Here is a 27,139-nt window from a genome sequence, read left to right as displayed (position 1 = left end):
GGGGAGGGAGAAGAAGGGAGGGAGAAAGCCGAAGGGAGGCCGAGGGCGAGGCCGGGGGCTCCCCGGTGCCCCCTCTGCTGCGCGTCCCTGACTGGAGCCGTGGCGGCGGGGATGGAGCCCGCGCGGCCGGCGCTGAGGGGACTGAGGTGTGGTGTGGGGGGGGGTGGCGGGACCGAGCGCGGCTTCTCGGGCTGGGAGAAAACAGGGGAGGCTTTGCGGAATTACCTCAGAATTAGCGAAACCTGCGGTCCTGCTCATTAACTGGGGTGTTAGGCTGCTTGGCGAGGTTACGTGGTCACATGAAATGGGGGAGAAAAGCTGATTCTCTGGGCTGAAAGCTGTGGTGCCGGGGGCGCCTCAGGGGGGATTGTTTGGGACCTGAGGATTTTGGGGAGACCTACTTAGCGTTTAATGAGGGCAGAAACCCGCTGTGCTTGCTGGTAAAGTGTCAGGTGCCTTAAATTCTCAACTTGTAAGGAGGGAAGAGCTCAAATACATCTCTAGCTTCTGCTCTTAACGTTGTTTTTTATGTTGCGTCTTCTTTGAAGATAAGTTGTGGCAGCACAACCGGTGACGGCACGCATTTGGTTGAATAAATATTTTACACAAAAGGGATTTGAATAACTGTATAACAGGAAAAATAATTAAAAACAAAAAAAAAAAGCCAAAAAAAGCCTAACAGAAAGATTTATTCACAGATCTTAAAGCCACAATACCACAGTATTATAAATAGAAAGAATCCTCTGCTGTTTGATTATTGCAGGGGTCAGTGACACCAAATGCCCTCAATAACTTGCTCGTTTTGAAGGATGTGTTTGCAGAAGGCGTGCTTGGCACTAAAGTCCATCAGTATTGAAAGTCTCCGTGATAGTTTGGGCAGTACTGTAACATTCCTCTGGCAAAGGATTTTTTTTGTAGTATCAAGTGAAAATTGGGATCGCCGCAGCCTTCTCCCATCACTATGGGCAGTGCCTGTGGGGTCTTGTGAGGTAGCAGGGGGCATCTGTAGGGCTTTGGGGTTGTGTAATGCTAAAGGTTGTTTGCAGGTGCGTTTGTGTTCCTCACTATTAAGTCTTTGTTGCAGACATAGTTGTGACCTGCAGTGAAACTGGATTTTCATTCAAGTTTGTGCAAGTATTTTTTCCTTTGGTGTAAATTCTAGTACTGCGGTCTTTCCTTATGTTCTCATTAGGAAACTGGGCAATATAAGGAACTTGATTTCTGTCAGTAACAACTGATGACTCCAATGTTAATTCAGTTTTGTTTTCTCAGATAATTGTCTGAAGAAATTAACTGGGGGAGTTCCCAGGTGGTGTATCTCTTTGATGGCAGAGTGAGATCTGCAGTATGCAGACTTTTGTGGATCACTGAATTTGTGTGGGATGCAAGGTCACTTTCCATCTCTTCCACGTATATCGTGTGTCACCTTGATTAGGCAGTTGATTAGGGCATAAAAATATTGCCATAAGGGGCATAGTGGCATAAGTTTCATTATTTAGTCATCCAGCAGTGTTTGTAGGGTTCAATAAGATGAATGGAAAATTAACAGCTTAGGTTTTTTAAGCCTTACCTGTAACAAGATTGATGGTAAAGCAAATCCCTTTTTAGAAGCTCTGATATTGAAATCACCATCTTAAATATATTTTTATAAAATAGACAAGTCCTATGGCATATGAATGTTTCTGATGCTGCTTAACAGCAGGTTTGCTTTCTTTTGGTCAAAACTGTGTACTTGTACGCTTAGAAGCTGGAGATTATATTTTTGCTAACCTGCGGATAGAGGCACATGATTGATTCAAACCAACAATAACTTCTTTTAAATCGTGAGCTTACAGAATTAGCCACACTAAATCTATTAGGAAGAAACAATTCAGTGTGTGAGGTAGGATGTGGTTGCAGCTTTTGTAACAAGCTATTGAGCGTGGTGGTAATGCTACGGGTTGTTTTTTTTTCAGCATTGCTGCATCTACTTTTGGCCTTTTGCATTAGAAGCAATGCTGAATTTCACATGAGTGAAAACTTGATCTGGAAGACCGTTAGCCATCTGTTCCTTTTGTGCTCAAGATTTTAATGGGCTAGTCCTTCAGAGCATAGTTATTCTTTTCTTTTGAGCAAATGGCATCCTTTGGTAGTGAAGATGCACTTGAAGATTCAGCAGCCCTCTCCCTGCATGATTTAGAAAGCCTGCACAACATCCGCAGCCGGTCTGCGAGTTTCAGCAGCACAGGGTCCAGCAGCCGCTTGCAGCTCCGTCAACGGGTGGCCCAACTTATGGCTTGCGTAGAGGATATCAGCTCAGATGATGAGATTCACGAAGAAGTGTCTCGCACTCTAGATGAAGCTTTCCTTATCTGGGGGAAAAAGCTGAAAGAGAAGTGGCAAGAATTCAGGTTTTGCTCCCTCTAGTTGATTGGCTTTGTGTTTTGTTTTTGGTTGTTGTTTTTTTTTTTTTGGTTTGGTTTTAATGCTAGCCAATAAATAGATTTGAGATTGATGAGAAGTGGCAGAAAATCTTCATTTTCTGTAGACAGAAATTCCGTGGGGAAAGTAGATTCATATAGGGCTACCTATTAATCTTTAAATTTTAGCAGTGGTTTTGTATGATTTTGTTTGCTTGTTTGTTTGTAGGCTGCACTTAGTTACCTGGAATGTGGGCACAGCTTCTCCACCTCCTGATGTCACTAGTTTACTTCAGCTCAACTCACTGGGCCCAACTATGGATATGTATGTTATAGGGTAAGTATATGTTCAAGAACTTGCTTTTTAAGTCTCTTGCAAAACTGCTAAGTTTCAGCAGCTTGCTGTTGGTTTCGGGAAGACTGTACAGTGTGAGTTGCCACCCAGGAGGTGGTTTAATATCAAGCCTAGCAGAAGGTGAAGACTAGAATTAGTGACTTAGAACAGAGATGATTTATAGCAAGAGAATCTTCTCTCCTTTCTGTTGTTTCATGACAAAATAGAGAATAACTTTTTCTAAACACACAAATTAAAAATTATTTCAGCTGTTGTTGACATTGCATAGAGCATAAGCATATTCCTTTTGATATGAAAGTTATCCAAAATTCAGTGTGTTTTAAAGAAGTAATTGCAAAGTCATTATGCGCAATCGGACATGTTTTCCAAACTCACTTGAAATTTTTAAAACCTGAAAGTCATGTTATTTGTTATAATAAATCTTAGCATTGCTTTAAACTGACTTCAGGTTTTTATAAGCTCCTTTAACTTTGTTTTTCTCACTGTGATAGACCTGTGGATGCTTACAATTAAGACATTGAACAGCAGTGAGAAACTTTAGACTTAATGCTGGGAGAGGTCTGTTGTGATCTGCGTTCTGATAAGGTCATATGAATTCTGTCAAAACCAGGTGGTACAGGGAGAGTAATCTTGATGTGTTCAGTCTACAGGAGGTGAACTCAAGAATCACAAATTTTTTGTCTGACTTGGCATTTGATGATCCATGGAGCATTTTTTTCATGACTGTGTTGTCTCCATTGGGATATATCAAGGTAATTGTTTATCTCTCATAAGCATTACGGCAGTGAAGGAAAACATCTCTAGATCCATTTATGCATATTTTTTTCTCAAACTCATTCCTCTCCATAAAAGATAAGTTGGTGTTTTTTGCACATGTCAGTCATTTCCGTATGTGCATGAATGTTAGAAATAATTCTCTGATACACTTGTGTTTTTCTACTTTATTGATAAAGACATTTAAAAATGTTCTCTATTATTGATAATCTGCTGAATTTTAGCAGTAAAAATTCAACTTTAAATTTATTTATTTCTCGTTTTGGAACTGTTGGGAAGCTTTGATGGAAGCCCAGCTGATAAACAGCAAGAAGTTGTTCAGATGTACTGGCAATGACCAGTTTAATTGCTGCAGAAGCATATGATGAGTTAAATAATCACTCCTGTCATAATGAGAATACATTCTCAAGGAACAGAGTCATGAAGTTTACTTAAAATTAAATGTGATGTAAACGTAACACTCAACAGCATATTTCCTGCGGCCACAATATCTCTATCTCTCTCTTATTTGTAGAGAATTTTTTTGCTCTGTGCAGTATTGGGGAAGTGTATTGTGATGCTTCTAAGGTAGTCTGCTTAAGTACCTGCTTTCACTATAACTGTCCCAAGCAATGGCAGTGATTTTCGTTAAGATTGGTAAGGTTTCTTCCTTTTTTTTTTTCCCCCCAACTTATTTGCAGGTGAAAATAGATTGCGTATATGTAAAATGGGATTTTAGCAGGGTATACAGATCATTCTGAAGACTTTATTTCAATTGAAGACCTAGAACATTGTATGGTAGCTTAAACGGCAGGATTTTTTGCTAATACATGGGGCATAAGGTCAGCTAAAGTACTGGCTGCTTTAGTAATGTGAATAGTAATGTAGGAGGGTATCCTGAATTTCCCTAATAAGTAGATATTAAAAGCCTTTTGAATATTTTACTGGTTTTCTAAATTGGGCATTGTTTCAAGGTGATTTTGCTGAATTTATTATATTATCTGCATGTCAATCAGACTCAGTAGTTAAGCAATTCTTTTAACTGTAATTAAACAAAACAAAGGACCTATTGGGAATTAATAAAAAGGAAAGAAAACATAGTTAATTCTAGAATAAGTCACTGCTGATGACGATTCAAAATCAGTCTGCAAGCTGATGTTCAGGACGTGTGTGCAGTTAAATAGAATTTCTAGTGGCATGCATGGTTGATTTTGAATTCTAATTTATAAATGCAGCACTTTGGACACACTGAGGAATGCATGCTGCCACCTAATGGTTTTCAGCGGGACTGGATTAGCTCTCATAATGAGAGGAGAACGAGGTCATTGACATGTCTTTCATGTTACTGGCAGGCCAGGTCAAAATCAAAACAGGCAGGAGAGCTCACCCTAGGACTCATCTGGGAAGCTGGCTGATTTAGAGAGGAGCAGTTACCTGTTGTGTGCTGAACTGTGACGAGGCTGGGTGTAGGGGACTATTAGTCACCCTTGGGCATCCTGTCCCCTCAGTAACAGGGTCTGTTTCCACAGTGTGAGGTTGGTTGGGATTGGTCAGTTCTTTCACAATAAACATCACTTCTATAAAAGGTTTTTACTTAATTTGGCACTGCCTATCAGTGCGAATTATGCTAGTTCCAGCAGAGGAGAGATCTGTTGTGTTTTGACGCTCAACACCTGTAAAGGGAAGAGGTGTCATAGTGGTCTGTGGATCTGGAGAAATGTCTGGAGACCAGCCCAGAGCAGATTGAAATGTAGCAAATAACAGTGAGCTTGGGAAAACAGATAGAGTTGAGCCCCAGGACCAGGTCTCTCTTTACTGAATAAGGTCTATAAAGGGACTGAAAAATACTGTATCTCATCAACAAAACTTTGGATACAAAATTTTGTTATTTGATTGGATACAAATATTTGTTATCTAGTAACTGTGATTCATCATTTTGTTACACTGTTTAGTATTTTATTGGGTTCAAGGACAAGGAAAATGGTAACGTGTATTCTCAAATCACTTAACTGTGTAGATGTGGAGGCAAAGAGTGAAGGAATTCTGTAGTAAAATTTGGGCTCAGTTGGTATATTTCTGCAGTTCTATAGTCAGTGTTAATAATGGTTTTTATTCTTACATAGTCTGTCTCTAAGTTCACCCAACTCAAAATTGACCAATTTCAATGTGCGTTTTAAATTGGATCATTATCATTAAAACAAACGCTGAGTTTTGTGTCTTTTGACAGGGACAACATAAAGTTAAAATTCATAAATTTTGATGATCGTCTTCATTACACTGTCTTCACAAAAAAAAGAAAGCCCAAACCAAACATACCTTAAATGTATATTGAAGCTGAAATAGCGTCTTATGTCCTATGTGAGCATCTTTGCTTTGAAGTGTTCAGTACACCATTTTTTAAAGGAATAACAGGCTACTGAGATACTCCTATTTACAGCTTGCTGTTTTTGCAGATGCCTAGGAGCAACTGCCATGCCTGCTAGGTATTGTAATGGGATTTAGAGTGATCAGTTATGTGCTGAAGGATGTTTCAGTTTGAAAGATTTGCTTCTGTCGGAGAACTTGTAGGTGTGCAATATTATAAAATGGGTGAAAAATGAAGGATTTGGTTCTTCATGAACAGGCTGCTCAGAGAGAAGTGAGGCTAGTGAGGCAGAATAAAGGTCTGCAGAAATGTTTTGACAAACACATTTTGAGGTCAACTTCATGTTTGCAGTATAATACACTAACGTTAATTAAGAGATAATGTTAATTTAGAGATTCATCAAAAATTTGTTTATGAATAAGTCTACTGTAGGAACATATGCTTCACAGCACTGAAATGTGTCTGCATGTACGATGTCCCAGTACTGATGCCAGGCTTGGCAAAGGGATTGCATGATTTCTGCTCTGGCATTCCTTACCTAACAGCTCCTATGAAGTACACCCAAAGAGTTCCAAATTGCTCTCTGGAAACAACCATTTTGTATCTTTTCCAGCTCTCCTCCGTTCGCATGCAGGGACTGCTACTTCTGATCTTTGTGAAGCACGTCCACCTTCCTTTCATCCGGGACGTTCATACCCACTACACACGCACAGGCCTGTATGGATACTGGGTAAAGAAACAACCGAGACTTGATTGCCTAAATTGGTTACTTGTGCTTATGATGCTGTGTGCCTCTAAATGGTTTCGTGGTGGGAGAGAGGGTATATGGGTTACTTAAAAATGAATAAGCAGTGAGACTCAGTTGTTTGAACCTGGTATGCAAATGTGTAGCACAGACCATAATATTTTAACAATGTATTAGCTGATATACAACAACTTAGATTTTAATTAACACAATTTATTCCCATATAAATATCTAAAAAAAATAAATCTTGCTGTTATTAACCATTGTGTTTGCAGTTGTTGACTGTGGATTTAGAGAACATTAATTTTCTGTGTTCCAGGGGAATAAAGGAGGAGTCACCATTCGCATGTCCCTCTATGGTCATACAGTTTGCTTCATAAACTGCCATTTGCCAGCACACATGGAGAACACAGAGCAACGACTGGATGACTTTGAAAAAATCCTGGAAATGCAGTTTGAAGGAGAGAATATTCCAAGTACCTTGGACCATGAGTGAGTTGTTCTGACTCTATTCTGTCTGTATTGTTTTTATCTGTTAAATGGTAGACTCGTGTACCAAAGAGTTTGGGTTTGGGAGTTTTGATGCATCATTGTTATTTTAAATGCCTTTTCAGAATTAATCCTGAATATTAGGAGGCCAGGCTGAAAAAACTGGCCTGAAGTCTATTTTGCCAGACTGTTCTCTTCCAATCCTGAAGAGAAGAGGCTGCATATGCCAGAGGCTAGAGAACTTTAGAAGCTTGTTTATACCAAAAATAGTCTAGATCACTATTAAATGACTGTTTTCCTCCCGTTTTTGGAGGAGATTTGTGATGTTGTTTTGGTATATTTTTATTCCTGTGAAAATTCTAGTATCTAGCTGAGGGCTTCTCAGCCTTTAAATTCTTGATTGATGATTTCTGTAGTTATATGAATTATACTTACTTCAGGTGTCTCACCATTTCTTTCAACAATTTTTAATTAAATTATTTATATATTTCATTGTTTTCATGTGAGGATTCCCCACGTAATGCTGGAATCTAAGGATTATAATAGAACTATTTAAAAATGAGTTGAGACAAAATGTTTTAGATGTTGGTGGTTTGTTTTTTGTTTTTTTTATACCCATAAAACTACCAGGCCAGATAAAGTGATATTTCATACCTATTCTAGATTTAATTGTTAATGCCTTCATTAAAATTATGTAAATATATATGACAAAACTTTCAAATGATTAGTTTTCCTATCCTAGTATAAGTGTTTGATATTTCTATTTAATGTTTCATTTTCTTGATAGTGCCTGTTGAATTCTTCCCTCATGAGTTAATCAATTCCTACAAATCTTCTGCCTTTTGTGTGTTTTTTGTTTGATTTGTTTTGTTTTGTTTTTAGCATTCTCTTCTGGTTTGGAGATTTGAACTTCCGGATAGCAGATTATGGCATACATTTTGTCCGAGAATCAATAAATAACAAGCGTTACAATTTGCTGTGGGAGAAAGACCAGGTATGTTGTATTAATTTGTTATGTTTTTAAAATTACTTCTATTATTATTTTTAAATGAATACAAACACACCGTAGTAATTAGCATTAGTTCTTGAGTTTCTCATTTCTATTAAAGACACAAATTCAGAGTAGTCTTGAGGTGGAACAGATCTATCTGTTTGCTCTTTCATTTCTCGGTCATAAACCTCATTTAATTACAATCTTTTTCTGCCTTTGTTTAATTTCTTACTCATTTACAGTGTTTGTGTTTGACTGAAGCTTTCTTTGAACTTCATGTCTTGTGAATTGTTCCTCACATTAATTTCTCCTTCTTTTCTGCTCCCAAGAATTGTTTTTAAGAGACTCTTATTCTGGCATTTGATCAGAACTGCTACAAAACTTTTAAAGAGATCATGTCAGGAGTTCTAGCAGTAACAAAGAGACACTTCTGAATTTACTTTTTCAAATATCTTATACTGACTGAGATGTTGAATTTTTCTTGGAAAATGCTTTCTCAGTTCCTTTCCCAATTAACTTCTAAGCTCCAATTTTTAAATGTAACTAAAAGTTGCTTTTTATTTCCGCAGTTAAATATGGCAAAAAAGAAAGAAGCATTTCTTCAGGAATTCATAGAGGGTCCTCTGCAGTTTAAACCCACCTACAAGTTTGACCTTTATTCAGATGTATATGATACAAGGTAAAAGCACAGTAAGATTTGTTCAGACATGGAGTATTACAACATGGTACTTGAGTGATATATAACTTTGCTAAACAAACGTAAATTTCCTGAATGCGCTAGTTAACTGAAGCTGTTGAGCTATTCTGATAGGCTCATTCAGTGGACAAATCTGAACATTTCTAAAGAAGCCTGAGCCTACTGATTGCACGAGAGGAGCAGGAGTGAAAAGAGTGAAAAAAGTGAAAAAGAAAGCCCAGCTTTCTTTTTGGAAAGACTAGATTAACAGGATAAACTAGTACTTGTTTAAAATGTGTGTTATTTTTTTGTTTTTTGTCTTTAATACTAAAATCATACTTTGATTATCAGAAATAAGCAAAAAGGAAAAGAGTAATCATCTGCATTTTTTTGTTTGCCGTCTCTACATAAGCATTTTATTTGATACTGCTTGCATTTGAAAATAAATGCAAATGTGTCTTTATAAATAATTTTAAGTTGTAAAATGGAGTAGCTTAAGTTTCCAAAGGTTTTCTCTGACACTGAAGTTTGCTGTTAAGTATAAATCTTACGTTTCAAGAGAAGGACAAGTTCCTGTCCAAACAGGGGTTTTGTACTGATCTTTTTCTTTATTTCCAGAGAGCAGAAGTCCCTGTTTTGGTTTAAGTAAGAAGATAACCTTCTGGATTTCATAGATTTGTAAATATTTCAGAATCAAAACAATGCTCCTTCTGAGCTTTTGATTTGATTTTTGTGAAATATTTGAAAATCAGATGACAGCTGATTTTCTTCAGGATTTTCTGAACCTGTCTGAAAGCTGTAGTGTTATCTACTCTGCTGTTGCACTTAGTCTTTGAAGTTTGTTTGGATCCAAAGACGTTTTGCTCTCTAATTGAGTGTAAAGCGAGATAATGGGACTTGCAATAAATCCATTTAACAAAAAAATGCATAAAAATCCAAAACTAGAAATTCTAAGGATGATTCACAGCCTAATAGTCTGTGTTGGCTTACTTACAGAACAGAATGTATGCTTATGCATACTGTGTGCTTTCTGCTGTTGCTGCCAGAGGTATTCTGGTTGGATGGGGGCATGATCATTAGATCTCAAGACACTTGGGTCTTTTGAGCATCACTGAAAAGTGTGCTTCACATTTAATCTTTGATGCTTTTTCTATGTGGATTTTGAGTTTTTCTTTCCCACCTAGTATGCCATTTTCTCTAAAATAGTGAGTGTATTAACTTTAAGCTGTTCTTTTGGTATTTTCTTGCACAGCAGAGCAGACATATGGCAGCTCATAAAGATTTCTGTCGGTTTATGTAATTACTGTAGTGAGCGGGATATAGCCCCTTAGTCATTTAAAATCTTTCCACCTTATTAAAGGTGAGTCAGACTTGTATATGGGAAGGGGTGAAACACAAATATGTTGAATATTGAACTAAATGGCATTTCCAGTTTGTGATTTTGATATTAAACTGACAGTTTTCCTTACACATCCTGCTCATTAACTTCTATAATTCAATCTAGTCCATTCTAATTCCTCTTCCATAGGGTATGATCTTTTCTCCATTTCAATTTGAAGTGATACATCCATACAGAGAGTTGCTGTTAAGGCTTCCTCCCACTACAGAGAGAACCACTGAAGGCTCATGTCTTCTGTTGTTATTGATATGGTATAAAAGGAAACTCTGAATTACGATTGCAGCTTGATATACAGTACAGTCGCAGGCACAATGTTATCGATTACGGGATTTTTATAGTCTCTTGTTATGGGACAGCAATGGCTTGCAGACTTGGAATACAGACTAGTGCAGGTTAGAGGAAAACATTGCTGTGTCACGTGCGATTAATATAAGTTACCTAAGTTTGTCCAATTTCAGTTTTTAAAGTAAACTTGTTCTCAAAAATTTTCAATAGTTTCAAATACCATTCAGACTCTTCCCACGTCTTTAAGTTTATGCCCCTTTCCTCAGACTGACCATACATTTGAAGCTTAGGGCAGTTGTTGAATCATCTCAACATTCTTGCATGTTCTTACGGAGTGTATTAGGAGAAAGTATCATTTCCTGTACAAAGCTGACTAACCCATTGGAATGCCCTTCTCCCATTCATTTTACTCCTCTTTCAGAAACCTATGAAACTTACCTCCAGTACATGGAGTTGCATTCAAATTGAAGAATCCTTGGTTGTAAAGCATGTTGAACAGAGCTGTAAAATGAAGGTTGGATAAGATTGCCTTCTTATATTAATACATATCTGACAGTCTTTCAACTATGAGTAGATTTTGCACACTATTTTTAGCTTTTCACACTGTTTTTTTCTTCTCATTTCACTTTTATACTTTATTTCTGTAGCGAGAAGAAAAGGAAGCCAGCATGGACTGATAGAATTCTTTGGAGAGTGAAAAATCTCTGCCAGCATGCATCAAAAGAAGGCGAATTCTCTGAAGAAGAACAGACAATTTCTGTTACGTTGAATAACTATATCAGTCACATGAGCTATGGAATCAGCGATCACAAACCTGTTACAGGAACTTTTGGGCTTGAGGTGATGTCCCACTTTTGTTGTTTTAAAAATAAAATTGTTTTTCTACACAGTTTAAAAAAAGAAAAACCATTTTTCTACACATTCTAAGTCTTAATCTCTGTGTTTTGTTCTGATTAAAGTGAAGGCAGCAAATTGCTTTCAGGTTATTTCCATTGGTTTAAGAGTACCACAGCAGGTGTGGCAGAGAATAGAAAAGAACAACTGAAAGAAAAACAGACTTGACTGACTTTAAGTTTTGTTCTCTTTCTAGCTGAAGCCTCTTCTAACAGATCCTTTGATCACACTGAATCCTGAGGGTGAGTGGAGCGCAGAGCATGACGTTCTGATCCGCTATTCTGCAGTGCCTGAATTCTCAAGCAGTGCTTGGGACTGGATTGGACTCTTTAAGGTAACATTCCTGCATTGTGGCTCTTTAATGAAGATGGTGGATATGACAGGAAGAGATAGTTGATAGTCTTCTGGCATAGGACACTGTGATTCTTGCTAGTGGAAAGCTTTCCAAAATAGTCTTGTATCCTTGATTGCTGGTAGGTTCTGTATGTGAGAGTTTAGTTGCCTCTCAAGATGGCTGTGAACTTTTACACAGTCTTTTAATTTTCTGCTAAAATAATGTGGTGATGTGCGTGAGTAAAATGGTTGTCAGGAGCTGTGAAATGGAATTGCCTTCCCTTAATGCTTATGGTTCAAAAGATTTACTCGAGAGAGAGAACAAATGAAAGGAAGTCAGTGAAAATGTGTGACAACAGGCCATTCCCATCCTCTCAGAAATTAAAGATATCTGCCAGCCCCCAACTGTGTTCATCCTAAAAACAAAATGTTTTATCTAGTGCAGTGAATAACCGTGCCTCTCACATCTTTGAGTTTTCCATGTGACACATTTTTTGTTTCCTTCAGAAAGCTGATGGTTCACATCTTTCTTTGTAGGTGGCTTTCAAGCATGTGAATGACTATGTTACTTATGCTTGGGTAGAAGATGATGAAATTTCTTCTAACAAGGACAGCAAACAAGTAAGCCAATTTGTTTCTTTCTAGTGTAGTTTCTTACAGAACATTATTCAAGGATCTCTTTGTTCCATATCTTCTTCTTCTGGGTTTTGTTTCCTCTGATTTCCCAGTCAAACCTATCTGGGAATGATATTACTGTTTAATATACTTCTAAGTTGTTTTAATTTTCAGATAGTCCAGCATATGTTCTCAGGTATGATCATGTTGCTTAAAGTAACTGATGAAAAATATTGTTCCTGTAGCCACCTTTGATTTTATTTTGGTCTATTTCTGCCACAGAAATATGTAACTGGCCATTTTTTCATCCGATTGTCAAAGTTTCTCAATGTGTCTTAAATATTTATTTTATGATTTTTTCATTACATTTTCAGTACTGTAGGTACTTTGATTTGACTAACACAATTAGTTCCAGATGTCAAATACAGCTACTGATCAGTGCTTCTTAGACTTTTATTCATTTTGGCTGCTAAGTGTTTTGGCCTCATCTTATAAACTTCTCTGTTAAATAGCTTTCAAGTTGTGACAACTTAAAGCAATTTAAAAAATAATTAAAAAGTATTTTGCATACAAATGATCTGTATTTTGCTGAACAAATAGGAATTTAAATTTAATTTTGGGGGCAAAGTGGAAGGATGGATGAAACTTTCTGGACAATAATGGAAAGCGGTTGTTTCTTGTTAGAGGTTAAGTTAACATCAAGTTTATAAACAAGACCACAAATTGTCTTGTACTCGAGAGTCAGTATTCTGTCTCTCAAAATTCCTCTGACACTTTCTGACTCATCTCTGACTCTTTCCCATTACTAAGCTTAAAAATCTAAGCATTGTTAACATCGTTTTAGCAGGGTACTGTGGGAAGCAGTTCAGGAACCTTGAGTCTTTAGGACAGTACAAAACGGAGGTGGTGTGGCTGTTTCATGTAACACCTGGTTATTGCCACCAGGAGGCAGTTCATCTCCCTCCTTGCTGCTTGTGTGGCCTTGCCTCTTCCCTTCTAACAACTCTTTCCCCTCACATCTTGCTGAACCAAGGCAGCTTGCTAACATGGTGAAGGATATTCACTTTTTTCTTCCTGGCTTTTCAGATGTTTTCCTGAATTATTTCTGTGCTCATCCTTTTTAGTTTATGTTTAAAAATTTGCTTATAAGCAGCAAGTACTGAATTTTATGGTTTCCTGAAAGGCAGAGACTACTTCTTGAAAGTTGTTTTCTCTGTGGAAATTACCCTTTGCCCCTGTTCTTATTTTTGCTGACAGGTTTACATGAGTGCTGCAGAAATTCCTGATGCAGGAGGAGAATTTTTGCTTTGTTACTACAGCAATAATTTGCAGGCAATAGTTGGTATCAGCCAGCCTTTTCAGGTAATACATTTGGAAGCTTTGATTAACTTTGGCTGGGATTTTTATATGCATCTGAACGTAGGTGTGTGCAACTGGGTTAATTCCATGGGAGATGGCAGCAGCAATAATTGCAAAAAGTGTATGTGCTGGCTAACAGCCAGTAAAAGAATTTGCTGATGTTCTAAAAGATTCTAAGTAGCTATTATTGCAGCACGTTGTTCTAATGAAATAAGGCAGCTCTCTCTCATCTTTAATTTTTTTGGAACTTCGTGCTCTGCCAGTTACGTCCCTGCTTTCCATAAAAATGAGAACTCCAAATGCTGCCAAGTTTCTGACAGATTGTGAGTGAACTTTTTCTGATCTCTTCTGTGGCAGGTTTGCATGGAAGTGCTTCCTGTATCACTTAAATTAGGGAAAGACAGGGCAGTTGGAATTCAAGTTATTTGTTTAACAGGCTTTGTTTAATTTCCGGAAGGTTAACTTAACCTGTACAGAGCAGACGAAGTGACCAATTGTCGCTTCTCTTTGCCAAAATCATTTTGTTTGTGCATCATTTCCCTTGCTGCCATGCTAACATGTTGTGGGATGGCTGAAATGGAAGTTCTATGTTGTTGTTGGATGAAGGGGGTTTTAGAAGGCTGTGACACTCTGTTACTGTAAGAGATACAGTAATGAAATTGCTGAGCTGGCTGGTAAACCTCAGTGATACTGTTCATCTGTTTCTTATCTATTGGTAAAAATTTTCTATTACATAGTCCAGTATTTCAGCTGTCTCGGAGCTTAAAATCTGTTACAAACTCTGCAGCATAGTTATCACTTCTGTGTGAATATAACACACCATATAAATATAATAAACTAAGTCACTTATAGGATACCTTTCTTTTTCCATGATGCTTAATGTTTTTATCTTATTAATGTTTTAATAGATTTTTAAAGCTTCGTAATTTCTGCATATAAGCATTTTTTTTCGTTTTTATCAAATATGCAGCATATCTTTATATGATGGTATATCGATAGCATTTAGAAACAGTGTGTTGCCCTATTTAATTTTTCAACTATTGTTTTTCTTCTAGATTCAGCCAAATAGGACATTAATAGAAAAGGATCTGGCACAGGAAGAGAACAGTTGGACGCAAACACCTGACAATCTGCAATCGCATATTGAGTTCTGAAGTCAGAAGGGGCATTCAGTGGTCCTGATTCAGGCGTCAGATGATTCTTTATGTCATAGTGATTATAAACTTTTACTCTTAGAAGATGGAGTAAGGCAGTGCAAGTAAGACAGGTAGGGCTGTTTGGAAACTGTGTAGAAGATAATTTATTGTGGAAGCATTTTTACTGTTACAGTGAGAGTAACTTACGTTAGATAGGAATTGTAAAAATAGCACCTAATGAATGCTGTGTGATTTAAGATGATACAAGCTTTTAATCCAGTGACTTAACCTAAGTTGCATTCTGTAATAGATTTTTAGGACTGTTTTGTTTTTTTTTTTTTTTTTTTTTTCAAGAGGATATTTTTATTTACAATACAGTATTCACTAAGCTGTAACCACTTAATCACTGATTTCTAGTTTTTTAGTTTAAATGAGGTTATTTAAAAATTATTTATTAGATATAGCTATCTAGCTTATTTTAAAAAGAAAAATTATTTGACTTTTAAATGTAAGCTAAGTACCTTATGGGAAACACATGTGGTAATAAGTCACAGAAAAACTTAATCTTTGGAGCGTGTAAATTTTCCTTCTGTAGTATGTCCCTTTTCTTCATGCCTTGCTGATACCTGTTGGTAAGATTTTTCATTTCTAATTTTTCAAGCCTGAGATACTTTTATTGAAACACACTTTTCCTGTTTTGTTTTGGGGGTAGATTCTTCTTTTACAAAACACTTCATCAATTTGCCTATGCCTTTTCTCCCTTTTTTTTTTTTTTTTTTTTTTTTTTTAATTAAAAATACTTTTATGTTGTTCCCTGGCTTGGAGTTAAGCAGAATCTCAAAATTTCTGAAAGCAGTAGCTTCATTTGAGAAATGCTTTAGCACAGTTATGCTTTAGGCAGTTAATAGCTCATAAAGCACTTGTTGCCAGAGAGCTAGTGATCATGCTAACCCTGCCTCTTCTCTGCTGTATCATATTTATAAAGCTAAAGACATAGTTCATCCCTGATACTATTAGGCTACATTGTTGTTAGACATACTACATGAATTGACATGAAGTGACATGAATTATAAATGGAAAACATAGTGGAACAAGGTTTTTTCTATAGCATTATCTGTGCTATAGAAAGAGTTTTTTTACCAAAAATTGTGGAACTCTTTCACTTCTAGCAATCAGACTGCAAAATTTCTTTTCCTGGTGGTGCTTAGACTTGAATGTATCCTGTGCACTTGAGGGTGGAGATAGAATAAGAAAGATCAAGTACTTTTAAAAACCTGAAAGGTATTTAGCTTTAGAAATGGTTTTGTTTGTTGATGAGGAAAGGGAGGTCTTTGGAAAGGATTTAGAAGAGACACCACCATTCCACAGAATCTCAGATTTCAGTGACAGAAAGCACTTGTTAGTCTCCATGTTCTAGACACAGCTTTGAGTTACCTACTGTGTATGGTAAGTAAAGTTAGTTGCTAATCACCGTCTTGTTGGTTATGGATGGAAAAGAGAAAATTTGGCTCAAGTGGAAGAGTGAAGCAAAGGCTGCTGCTGCTGGTATGTTTATTGTGTGTCAAAACCGAGTGGTTTCTATTTTATTCTTATAGTCTTAGTTATTTCTGTTAGGATTCTTTTGCAATAGAAAGTGTATACCTTGATGGGAAATTTCTTTCTCAGTTGCTTCCTTATGTCATTCACTGTATAAAATCTTCTGGGGTCCCAGAGTCTTTGTATATTGTGGAAACTATAATGGGTGAACTGGTTAGATTGTTGCAGTTTGGGGTTCAAGAGCACCTAGCCTCTGTAAATTTCAGTTAGTTGTATCTCAACTAATGCTTGGTGTTGGAAAGTGTTTCCAGTTTTAAGTAGGGAGGTCAGGTTCAGAAAGATCCTGTGTTCATTGCATGGATTAAAACCGCCTTGAGGTTTACAGTGACATTCCTATTATACTTTGGAACAATATTAGAAACCGTTTTCACATTTGCAGCAGTCTTGCAAGGATTTGTGTTGCACTAAATCTTTCAGATATGTGACTTTTCATGGCAGTTACAGCATCAGACAAATCCGCCTGAAGTGCAAATAACTTGCAGGTTTTAAGTCGTTACTGTTTCTGTTTTTTTCTTGTGTAACTGTAATACCATGCTCTATGCAAGGAGATTCCCATGGAGAGCTCAAAGAACTGTGGTCTTTGAATTCCAGACCATAGCTGGTGATTTATTGTGGACCAAGATCCAGTTTCTTCTAATCAGGGTGCATCTGCCATTCACGAGCAGCTCAGAGGGGGAGCCATACAGCCGCTTTACATGGGCGAGAAACCCAAGCTCCTTAATGTTGTATGAGAACTGATAACTCTCTCAATCACTGGAGACAGAAGCTGCATTTTGTAAACTAATCCTTTGCGCCACGGGACTTCACTGAAAATGCCCGCAGCAGCTGCGATTGAATCTGATCGTGTGTTAGGAAGATGCTGTACAGAACTGTATACTTCTTTAAGATTATGCACACAGTAGCAGTTTTGTTTACTACTGTTACCTATGGTAGCTTTTCAAACTATTCCATGATCTGTAATGATGCATTTTCTAATGAAATTTATCTTTTTTTTTAAAAAAAAAAAAAAAGCACCTTTGATTGGATGTTATGATCACTGGAAATGTTTTTATACTCATGTGTTTTCTTTTCATGTATGACTAAAATAAATCCTGGCAGTGAAGTGTTCTACATGGCCTCGATTAATTTGAGAACAAAGACATTGGTTTGAGTGGGGAGAATCGATTCCATGCATGGTAACCTTTCTCCGAGAAACTCTGGTGATGTTTAATACTCACATACAGTAGCATTTTAGAATGGAAATGTCACTAATAACATATGTGGTAGGGCTTTGGACTGAAACAGAAAGCCAAAGGCAAATACAGCTTTTCTTTTGGATAAAACAGATTGATCTAAAAAGACTTTTTTTCCCCTTATAAATGAGACTAGTATTAAATGAACTTAAGTGATGCTGTAAGCATCTGTTTTGAGTTTTTCTCCCCCCTCCCTAGAAAAGGTATCTTAATACAAAATTAATCTGAAATAGTTGCATGTTTAAATTGTTGGAAAAAAAAAAAAAAGGTCCTCTTGCTGTTTTTTCCACCCCTAGGCCAAAATTTCAGTAATATTGAATTGCAGAGCACATGTTAGTAACAAAGGGGAACTAGCTTATTTGGTTGGCAACTTTGTTTGTTTGTTTTGTTAGAGACTTAGCACTTGCTGGGTTCAAAATCTTTATTTCAGGAGAACCTGTTTTCCTTCAATTTGATCTGTACTTTGTGTCTGTGTTAGTGCAGCTCTGTTTATGCCAATGGAGTTATGCTCCCTTACACAGGGACAGGTTTATATGGCATGGTTCTCTACGTTGTTGTTGTTTGTTTTTCCCTGAGAAAATGTATACAGGTGTGTTTTGGAAATTCTTCCCTAAATGAAGTATTGTACCGGAGAGTCAGGATTTTGTGTTTATATTAATGTTATCCACAATACTTCTCATAAATGATTCATCATCAGTTTTCAGTATTTCCTCTTGTTCACAACATTGGGAACTTCTCTGATCAACTTGGGCCCTGGTTTGTTTAGTAAGACAAATTGTCTCTGACTTAGGCTTTTTCGGTTCTTATTATTAATTTTGGAAATTACTTTTATGCTGTCAACAATACTTTCAAATGTAAAATAGCATAGGCCTTTTAGTGGGAGGCAGTGAAATATAGGTGACACTTAGTCTTGTCCCATACAGACGTCTGTATTATTTGTGATCAAAGTACTATATTTTCTGGTGAGAGTATTTTGAATCTAACTTGCATGTTTGTTTCCACAATTCCTCTATTACACAGTTGCTTCAAAATTGACTTAACTGGTTTCTAGCTGGACAGAAGAAAAAAGTCTGATGGGGTGGAGTTGGATGAACGATAGCTGACAACAACACAGTTAAAGAGAGGAATTGGAGTGCTATTTTAGCCAAGGGAAACAATGAAAAAAAGGGGGTCAGAAACAGTTGCTACTTCTGAGGCATCCTTAGATCTATTGGAGTTCTCGCTTCTCATTCCTTTAAACTGGGTTTGATCTTTTTCCTTTTAAAAGGCTCAAACCACTTAAAATGCTTTCTTAACATTTAAGAACAGGTTCTACTGAATACACTTTTTCACAGGTTATGTAATTTATTTTTTTCCTTGTGAAAAGTCTGTTACATTATACTTCATATTTTAACTTTCTGTATTTTTAGTGTACGTTTACTAACAAATCTCTTCCTTCTAAAGACAACTTCACATTTCCCTGCTGTTAGAGTTTATTTTAAAATATGAAATATGTCTACCAAGGAGTGTTCGTCAGTATAGCCTTATTTAACTTCCTTATACCTCTGATTCCTAACTAACCTCAGGATATGCAGTATATCATTGCACATAGATAGTACAGCTCTGTGTAAACAGGAAATATTTCGAAGATGTCTTGCGTGTTTGTTAGACCCTAAAAATACCTTCTGATAACGACTATTGTTTCTACTACCACTACTTCCTTCTCTGCTCTTGGACACTAAGTGACACTCAGATGAACTTGTCTTAATATACTGCAGTGGAAAGGCCAGTTGGACAGAGCTTGAATTAGGTTTTCCTTGAGAGAGGAAACGATACCTTTTCTGAGAGCTCTGCATTACGAGCAAGAATATTTCTGATGGCCTTTGCTATCCTTAGACGTAGGGATTTGCTATTTGATGGTGATTGAAACGAAGCATTTTTTTTAACAACATGATATAGAGATCACAGAAAGTGCCCATCAATGCAGGAGTACCAATATTATTAAAATTAGGCAGGTAATATCCTAGTTTTCTTATGCCTGTCTTTTCTTTATACTGATATTAAAAGAGAACGGGCAAAAAGATCTGTGTGTAAAGACAGAAGTATTTTGAGGCCAGTCTTCTATAGCTTTCCCTAATCTCTGTATTCTTTAGCCCTTTTTTTAGGGGGCAAACTCAAATATCAGGGAGTTGTATAGCATACAGCACGCAGTAAGCTGTTTGTGTGGCTGCTTTGGCAGCTGAGGCAATGGTACTTGCCACCTGATTAATCTGTGCAGTATACACTGTCTTCATTTACTCTGGAAACTGAGCTACTGAAGGGAACTATACTGAGCTTGTCTGTTCAATAGCTTCAACTTAAGAAAAATAATGTGTGTGTGTGTACATCCCACCTCTCGTATTACAGTGCAACTGTCTTCTTCCCCTCACAAGGTCCCTGCTATCAAAAAAGTAACATCATCTCATACATGCAGTCTAGAAAGTAGCAAGAGAACCCATGCGGGAGCATTTGAAGCACAGATCGGAAGAATCACAGGAGGAAAACACTGAAGTCAGAAGAAGCATGAGATCTGGGAACATAAACTGGTGAGAGGAAATGCAGGGGTGTAGGAAGAGTTCAGAGAATAGTAATCTGGTAGCATCACAAAAAAGAAGAAAAAAATAATACTTTAACTTGTCAACCATACTTTGACTGAAACTGAAAGATGTCAAAACAGACATCAGCCATAGAGGGAAAGGTTTCAGCATTGTTTATCAATACATGCCCTACTGCAACTGGTTTTAAAGTGTATTGCCTGGCCTTGGCAAAGATCACCCCATGTTCCTCTCCGTCCTTTTCTATTTTGTTTATGCATTATAATTATAGGGTAAATACACACACGCGCGCACTTTAAAGCTTAGTCTACCCTTTTTCTCTTGTTCTCATTTACTTGTAGCCCACTTTTTAAAAACAAACAAACAAAAAAACCACAACACAATTCTGGCATCTGTGTCACAAATCATTCCAGTTAAACGGCCTTCACATTCTGGACTATTAATCTTCGTAACGTCTCCATATATGAAGGGTAGATAAGACGGACACGGTATTGCTCCATGTTACTGAGAATAGGTCTGGTTTTTGTTTCAGGAAGTGACAGTGGTGTTTTTTTCTTTAATCTGATAAAATCTCTTTTTCAATGTAGCCTTATATTGGAAAGTAAGTGGTCAAGGAAACCAGGATATGCCCAGTCCAACGATTTATATAATGGCTAAGGCCAATGTAAGAATGATTCCAGATACGAAATGCAGAACAGTGCCAGGCCATTTCTTTTCAGCTACAGAACAGACTGGTGTTCTGTGCCTACTCTTGAATGGCCAAATGCTTGTTAATCTTAACATCTACGTACATTTGTTGTTTTTTTGGTTTGGTTTGGTTTTTGACAAGCAGTATCATCTTGAATTGTTCTGTGTAGAGCTGAAAACTCAGCCTTGCGTATTCAGATAAGATTGACGGAGTTGTCCCATAACAGCAAGTCTTGAAATACCCGGTGTTTAGACTGATATTTTTTCTCCATGGTCATTGTCAGGGTATCTGCATCTGTTAGGGGAGTGTGTGGGGATTAGTGGTCTAGATGCTGCCTTAATGGATTACATTAAAACACTGTAATTACACTTAAATCAGAGTTTATTTTTACCATTTTATTTTTCTAATATTTGTAGTAGGATTTTTTGTGCAGTAACATGTACAAGTTAATTTCCTTTGCCATGATTAGTTAGCTATTCAACAATTCAATAAATAATGATTTAGATCTAGAGGAATTTGAAGAACTTCCTGTAGGCACCACAGGAGCAATCAATATTGCTCTGTCACTTTAAACTGAGCACCTTAGAGTTGAAGAAGGAGAACCTTTTCTAAATAAAATCTCTTGGTATGTTTGTAAGGTCTTTCATATTACAGTTTCGTGCTAATACCTGTGAAATAGCACACGCAATGGCTTGACTTCCAAGTCCACTGGGACCAAAATGGAACATCAACAAAGTCTGCAGCAATAAACATGAACATAAATTTTGGTTTCTTGGAACTGTCTTCACACATTGTAACTAGTGGAAGCTAGTCTTGAACTTAATTGTTGTTTCAGCTCACACCTACACTTAATATAAATACAGAGGTTCATCTCTTCCTCTCAACACAGGGCTCTGAACCAAAGATTGCAGTTAGTTGAGGTTTTCTTCCAGAGAGATTCACTAACTTACCTTGGAAAGATGGAACTGCAAATTGAACTTATTCCTACAGGAGAAATCATCCGTGTGGTTAGTCGCAATGGAGAACACAAGACTGTAAGCCTGATTTTCTATTGTTCTCTTTTCTCTTCTTGTATTGTTAGTTGCATGCTAAACAATTTAGGAACTGTTGTGCTGAAATGAGAAATGCTAGTGCAAAGAAAAAAAAAAAAAAAGAGGTTTCCGTAAGACTGGTCGCTGAAGTGACTGTAGCTGTTTTGTGAACAGTTTTCTCATTGTAATAAAAATTGGTAGCAATGAATGTTATTATCAAGTGGCTGGGAGTTTAGGAAATTATTAAAGTGTATTTCCTGTAGAAATCCTTCAGTGCACCAAAGCTGATGTAACCTGGAGTTGTTGTAATGGCTCAGCTGTGTTCACTCTGTCAGGATTCTGGAAGCACTTTCAAACAACAAAGGAGGGGAAACAATTTTCAGAAGTGTTTGATTCTCTTGGATACTGATTGTCCATGTTGTCACTAGATTCATGCTCTGAATGTTGTGGGGGAGGTTCATGCATCAAAAACCTCGTGCTGGCAGAACGTATCAAAGGACTGTTAATACTGCCTTGAAGTATTCCTTGAAGGAATACTGTCTATTCCATTAGCTTGTGACTCTTACTGACTTAGGTTCAAGGTTTGTGTGAAAGCAAATGGAAAATCTGTGAGCTTCTCTCTAGTTTGACGTGGTAGATGCAAATATTTAGGCAAGGCACGCTACTTCTGTAAAAAAAATTTTGGTTTTCAGTACTTGCAATGAATGGCCGTTCTGTGTGTTTTGCTTTTAGAATATTTTAACTGGATTTTTATATTTTAATTAAGAATCTAGAGACGAAACTGTATAAAAACTTTTTTTTAATCCTTCTGTGTTTAAATGCTGCAAGTAGTCTTTTTTCTGTTGTCAAAGCTTCGTTGTATGGACTTGGAAAGACAGTTGATTATGGTTAATACTGCTCGTTACGCTTTTTTTCAGGTGAATTAGTAACTACTCTTACCTAAATGCAACCATGTATTTATATTTCTTTGTCATAGGTACTTAGAACGTGTTTAATCTATCTTCAGTTCTGGTAGCAGATTGCTCAGGGCAGAGCCATCACGTACCACAGCACACATCTGTGCACGTTGCTCCAGTTTCCGAGTATTGTCTTTCTAGTAAGTAATCTGAAACATGATGTGAAAATTGGCTAAGACACTTTGTGTGGATAACACAATTATTGGGCAGTCATTGTACTTCAGAAAAACCTGAGAGCTCTGCCTTGTTGGAAGATGAGATAGTGGCAATTCTGGTATTCTTTGGTTTCCAGTAAATGGTCCGGGACTGTCGGTGAGTGGCATGTAGTGAAAGCAGAGGACACTGGCTGGCCTGAATCCTCTTTCCCGGAGGGAACCATTCCTTTAAACCTTATCCTGAATAGCATGCCCCAGGATCCTGGGGGAGACATCAGAGAGAGAAAAGCTGTTAGTTCAGCTTTCTAAAGAGCTTTAAATCTTCATTAGCAGTCCATAAAATCGTAATTTGCTACTTTGAGGACAGCACTCTCTATTCAAGTGCTGTTGGTGCTGCAGAAATGGCCAGAGAAAAGTAGTTTACGATGCATTGTGCTTTAACACAAGCCTAAGTTTGTAGCTGAACACACGTTGAAGGGTTGCAGAATGGTTCAGCTCAGTGTGCTCGTCTGTTAGAATCCAATCATGCAGACTGCTGTGGATCCTGGACAGACCACCTCCAAAATTAACACGCCTGTGGTGAACCGAGATGCTCGTTGCTCTACCTGAACTTGGTGGCAGAGCTCCCGCTGGCTTTGGGGGATCCGCTCGGGAGCTGAGCTCGCTCTTTGGCCTTCTCCCAACACAACCCTTGGGCTGTTTCCCACACCAGCAGGGAGGGGATGGTGAAGTTGTCAGTGGCGCCCCGCGTTTATCTCTCGGAGGGCCGGAGGAGACAGGTGCGCCCGGCGTGCGAGCTGCAGCGATACACAACCTTATCAGCAGGATGCCGCTGTCCTGAACAATGCAATCAGCCCGAGCTGGTTCCTGCCTCCCCCTCCGTGCTCTCCGGCACCGAACCGGTTGCCAGCGAGGTCAGGGGCTCCCCCAAAAACCCCGCTAAACCGCGGGGGGGGGGATCCCCCGGAGCTGACGGCAGGTGAGGGCGGAGGCAGGGCCGCTGCTGCCCGCCTGCACTCCGCATGCCCGCCGCTCGGACATGCTCACTAGCGGCTCACCAGCGGCTCACTAGCGGCTCCCTCCCGCCGCCACTCGGCGCCCCGACACCGGCGGAGCCGCCGCAGGGCCCCGAGCCGCGCGTCCCGGGGCGCGGAGCGCAGGTGAGCGGCCGCAGCGGCGGCCACGGGGGGTAAGGGAAGGGAAAGGGGAAGGAGGAAAAAATAAATAAATAAATAAAGGGACCGAGCGGCTCGCCCAAGGGGGAAAGGTGGCTGCCGAGCGGTGCCTCGGCTCGGCCACATGGCCGAGGGTTGCCCCGGGCACGCTGCGGGCTTTGGGGTGCTCGGGGAGGCTCCCCCCGGGGAGCAGAGGGCGCTCAGCGGCCCTCTTGTTCCCCCCCCCCCCACCCCATGCTGAAGTCGGCGACGTTCCCGGAAACTCTGCGATTTCCCCGACAGAAATAAATGACCCTTTCGCGGCAGCTGGCATCCTGGAGGCTGCATGGTGTGTCTCCGGCAATCCCCGCCCTCTCTTTCCGTAACGTTACCAAATACACTGTATTTTCTCCCAAAAGCAGCGAGCTGCCGAGCTCCTGCCCGGGACGGGGTGCTGCCTCCCGTGGGACCAGGCAGCAGGAGCTGGAGCAAGAAAGGGTGCGGCTGGGTGCGGGGGCAAGAGCAAGGCAGCTCCTGAGCTGAAACGTGGCCATGTCACGGCCGGTGTGTCAGAGGGGTTGTGCCTTGTTCTAAGGAATGGGGTTTGTGCTGAGCTAACTTGTTTTCAGCCTTCTCGTGCTGTTCTGTGCTCGCTGACGGGGTGTTCTGCCGTGGTTAGTGCTGATGTTCATGCTGGAATAAGTCTTCCTCGTTTGTCTGTGGTTGTACAGGTGCCTAAAAGCACCTGAGGAGGAAAGCTCGGTGGTTTTAGTCCTCTCTTGTAGTTGGGGATGTTCTCAAGCACCGTAACTTCAGCTCAGATCACAGCTGTGTTCCCTCTCAGACTGAAGTGGCCCCATCTGTTGTGTTACTTTCTGTGCCTGTCTTCCCCATTTCTAACATACCTGGAGTTAATTGCTGCGAGTCACGGTTATTTAGGGAAGGAACTGGACTCTGCTGAACAGATGGCTTATTCTAGAAACTTGAACTTTCCATGTAACCTGGTTTGATCTGCATCCTCGTGCTTGGGGGGGATTATGGAAGGAAAATGATTCTGAGTTACAATCCAGGGAGTGTTTTGGTATTTACTCTTTCTATGACTGCTGCTGGAGGTGGACGGCTTCTCCAGATCTTGTTGTAGATGACAGCTACCTAGTTCTAGCAGGCGACAAATAAGAAAATTTGCTTGGTTGGTGGGACAAGCCCCGAAAGCAGATCCACATGTTGGAGTAAGTTAGCATAAAAGCATTTTTCTTTCATCTTATTTCCGAGCAATAGGCGATTACCAGCTGTCAGCACCCTTTAGAAACTCTTTTAGAAACTGTCAAAAGCTTACAGAACTGATGAGTTCTTAATTTTTACAACAGGCCCTGGAATGGCAACCACTGTCATGACACTTTGAATGTTGAGTTTTGATACTTGGTATAATCGTGTCTTTTAGGAAGGGCCTGTGTAAATGTAAATCTTCTAGTCTGCCTGACAGCGGCCAGTGGAATGCTAGCCTACATGAATGCTATTCCTCATTTATCACAACGTGCAGGATAGATCTTTCCTTTGGGGAAAAAAAAAGTGAATCATAGTATACTAAGGGAGTGAGAGATCCCATGTGACTCAGGACTCTGGAGCACAGTTTCTGCTCTCTGTTATCTTGCACAACTAACAGTGAAGAAACTTATGTGACTGTAGACTTCCCTGATACCTGATGCATCTTCAGATTTTACAACATGTGTAAGAGAAATGATCCAGATCCTGATGAAATCATTCAGGTCAGGTAGAAGACTTTTTTTTTTTTAATTTGTTCGAAGCCCATTGGAGGAAGAACAGTAAAAAGCGGGGGTTGAGAAAGCTTAATAACAGATCAAATATGGAGATTCTTTCTAAGAATAAGCTCAAACTCCCTGGAGGCCCTTATGCAAAGGCAAAATAGCCTTAGTCTTGCTCCAGCAGTATTCAAGCATCAGGAGCTGCCTATCATTTGTAGCGTCATGTTACTTACAGAACCTGGCCTTGCTCTGGTGCAAACTGTGCTTTCTAGGAACTGCACAAATTCCGCCTGCACTGTCAGAATGGACAATCCGCACCAAACGCAGGAGGAACAAGCTGCAGCAGCTGGACACAGTCACAGAGCAATGTACAAATTACAGCTCCCCTGCGTTTCAGTCCACTGCCCCTTCCCTCAGTCGTGTGCTCTCACCTGACCATTTTTGAATAGCTCCAGCCTGCAAAATGCTGAGGATCGATGGGCTTGAGCGCTCTGCCTCACAGTTTGAGAGAATGATGGGTGAGTACTGTCCACAGGGCGCCTTCAAGTAACTAATGTCTTCTGGAGGATATACTTATATTTGGAAAAAGACAGCGTGTTACTGGTGCTGCAGAAAAGGAGGCGGAGATCATTTAAAAGTACAGCAGATCTTCCGAAGGTTGGTGCGTCCTGCTGCCCTTTGCAAGTGCAAGTTACTAAACCAGTTCTTTCACACAGGCTAAAGAACCATATAGAGAGGTGTGTGTGTCTGTTGCTAAAAGGGTGCTGTGGGGAAAACCCTTTGCATCATGCTTTGGCTTACCCGTGTTGACGGCAGGCAGTTGCAGTGAACGTTTCAGAACTGATCCAAGTTAAAACCAAATAGAGGAAGCAAACGGGTAAATTTCTCTGGAAGAGTTTCCTCCTTGTGTGAGCACATGAATGCCTCCACCTGCACAAAGAGTACAACCACGCAGGAAGAGATGGCTGGGGTCAGGCGTGGAGAACTCCTTAGGCAGCAGCGGTGCTTGGTACTGGCACAAAGTAATTGCACTTATAGTGTGTATTTGTCTTCTGTCAAGGGTTTTTCTGTGTTCCGGCTCTCATCTCTTTATAACCAAGTCATGACTGATGTGGTTGGCCTTGACTAGGATTACCATCCCTGACTTCGATTAAAAACCATACATCTAACCCTCTATCATTTCTAGTGGATGAGGTT

At 39.2% G+C, this 27,139-nt stretch overlaps 2 protein-coding genes across 6 annotated transcripts in view; both read left to right on the top strand.

The window, feature by feature from the left end:
• Window positions 1-9: 9 nt before the first annotated feature.
• On the top strand, window positions 10-17,369 carry INPP5K (inositol polyphosphate-5-phosphatase K). Of its 3 annotated transcripts, XM_032200844.1 has the most exons (13): window positions 10-146; window positions 2,629-2,736; window positions 3,398-3,506; window positions 6,486-6,602; window positions 6,937-7,109; window positions 7,989-8,100; window positions 8,667-8,776; window positions 9,392-9,418; window positions 11,105-11,297; window positions 11,548-11,685; window positions 12,222-12,305; window positions 13,557-13,661; window positions 14,714-17,369. In XM_032200844.1, the coding sequence occupies exons 1-13, from the start codon at window positions 112-114 to the stop codon at window positions 14,810-14,812; spliced, it is 1,410 nt and encodes a 469-aa protein (XP_032056735.1). In that variant the 5' UTR covers window positions 10-111; the 3' UTR covers window positions 14,813-17,369. The 3 variants fall into 3 exon arrangements, with proteins under 3 accessions (XP_032056735.1, XP_032056736.1, XP_032056737.1); XM_032200845.1 differs by lacking the exon at window positions 9,392-9,418; XM_032200846.1 differs by lacking the exons at window positions 10-146; window positions 2,629-2,736 and adding an exon at window positions 4,043-4,164 and having other exon boundaries at window positions 3,474-3,506.
• Window positions 17,370-23,787: 6,418 nt separating this feature from the next.
• MYO1C (myosin IC) overlaps window positions 23,788-27,139 on the top strand; it is a 56,721-nt gene continuing 53,369 nt past the window's right edge. The window contains exon 1 of one of the 3 annotated variants that reach the window (XM_032201029.1): window positions 23,788-23,804. The gene's annotated coding sequence lies outside the window, so the exon portion shown is untranslated. Of the gene's footprint in view, window positions 23,805-24,112; window positions 24,186-27,139 lie in introns of those variants that run through there. The other 2 variants (XM_032201034.1, XM_032201032.1) reach the window with 2 other exon arrangements.

Source organism: Aythya fuligula, chromosome 20 (genome assembly GCF_009819795.1).
Source record: "Aythya fuligula isolate bAytFul2 chromosome 20, bAytFul2.pri, whole genome shotgun sequence".
Classification (NCBI taxonomy): Eukaryota; Metazoa; Chordata; class Aves; order Anseriformes; family Anatidae; genus Aythya; species Aythya fuligula.
The sequence above is the reverse complement of the archived record's forward strand: the minus strand, read 5'-3'. Positions and strand labels throughout refer to the sequence as shown.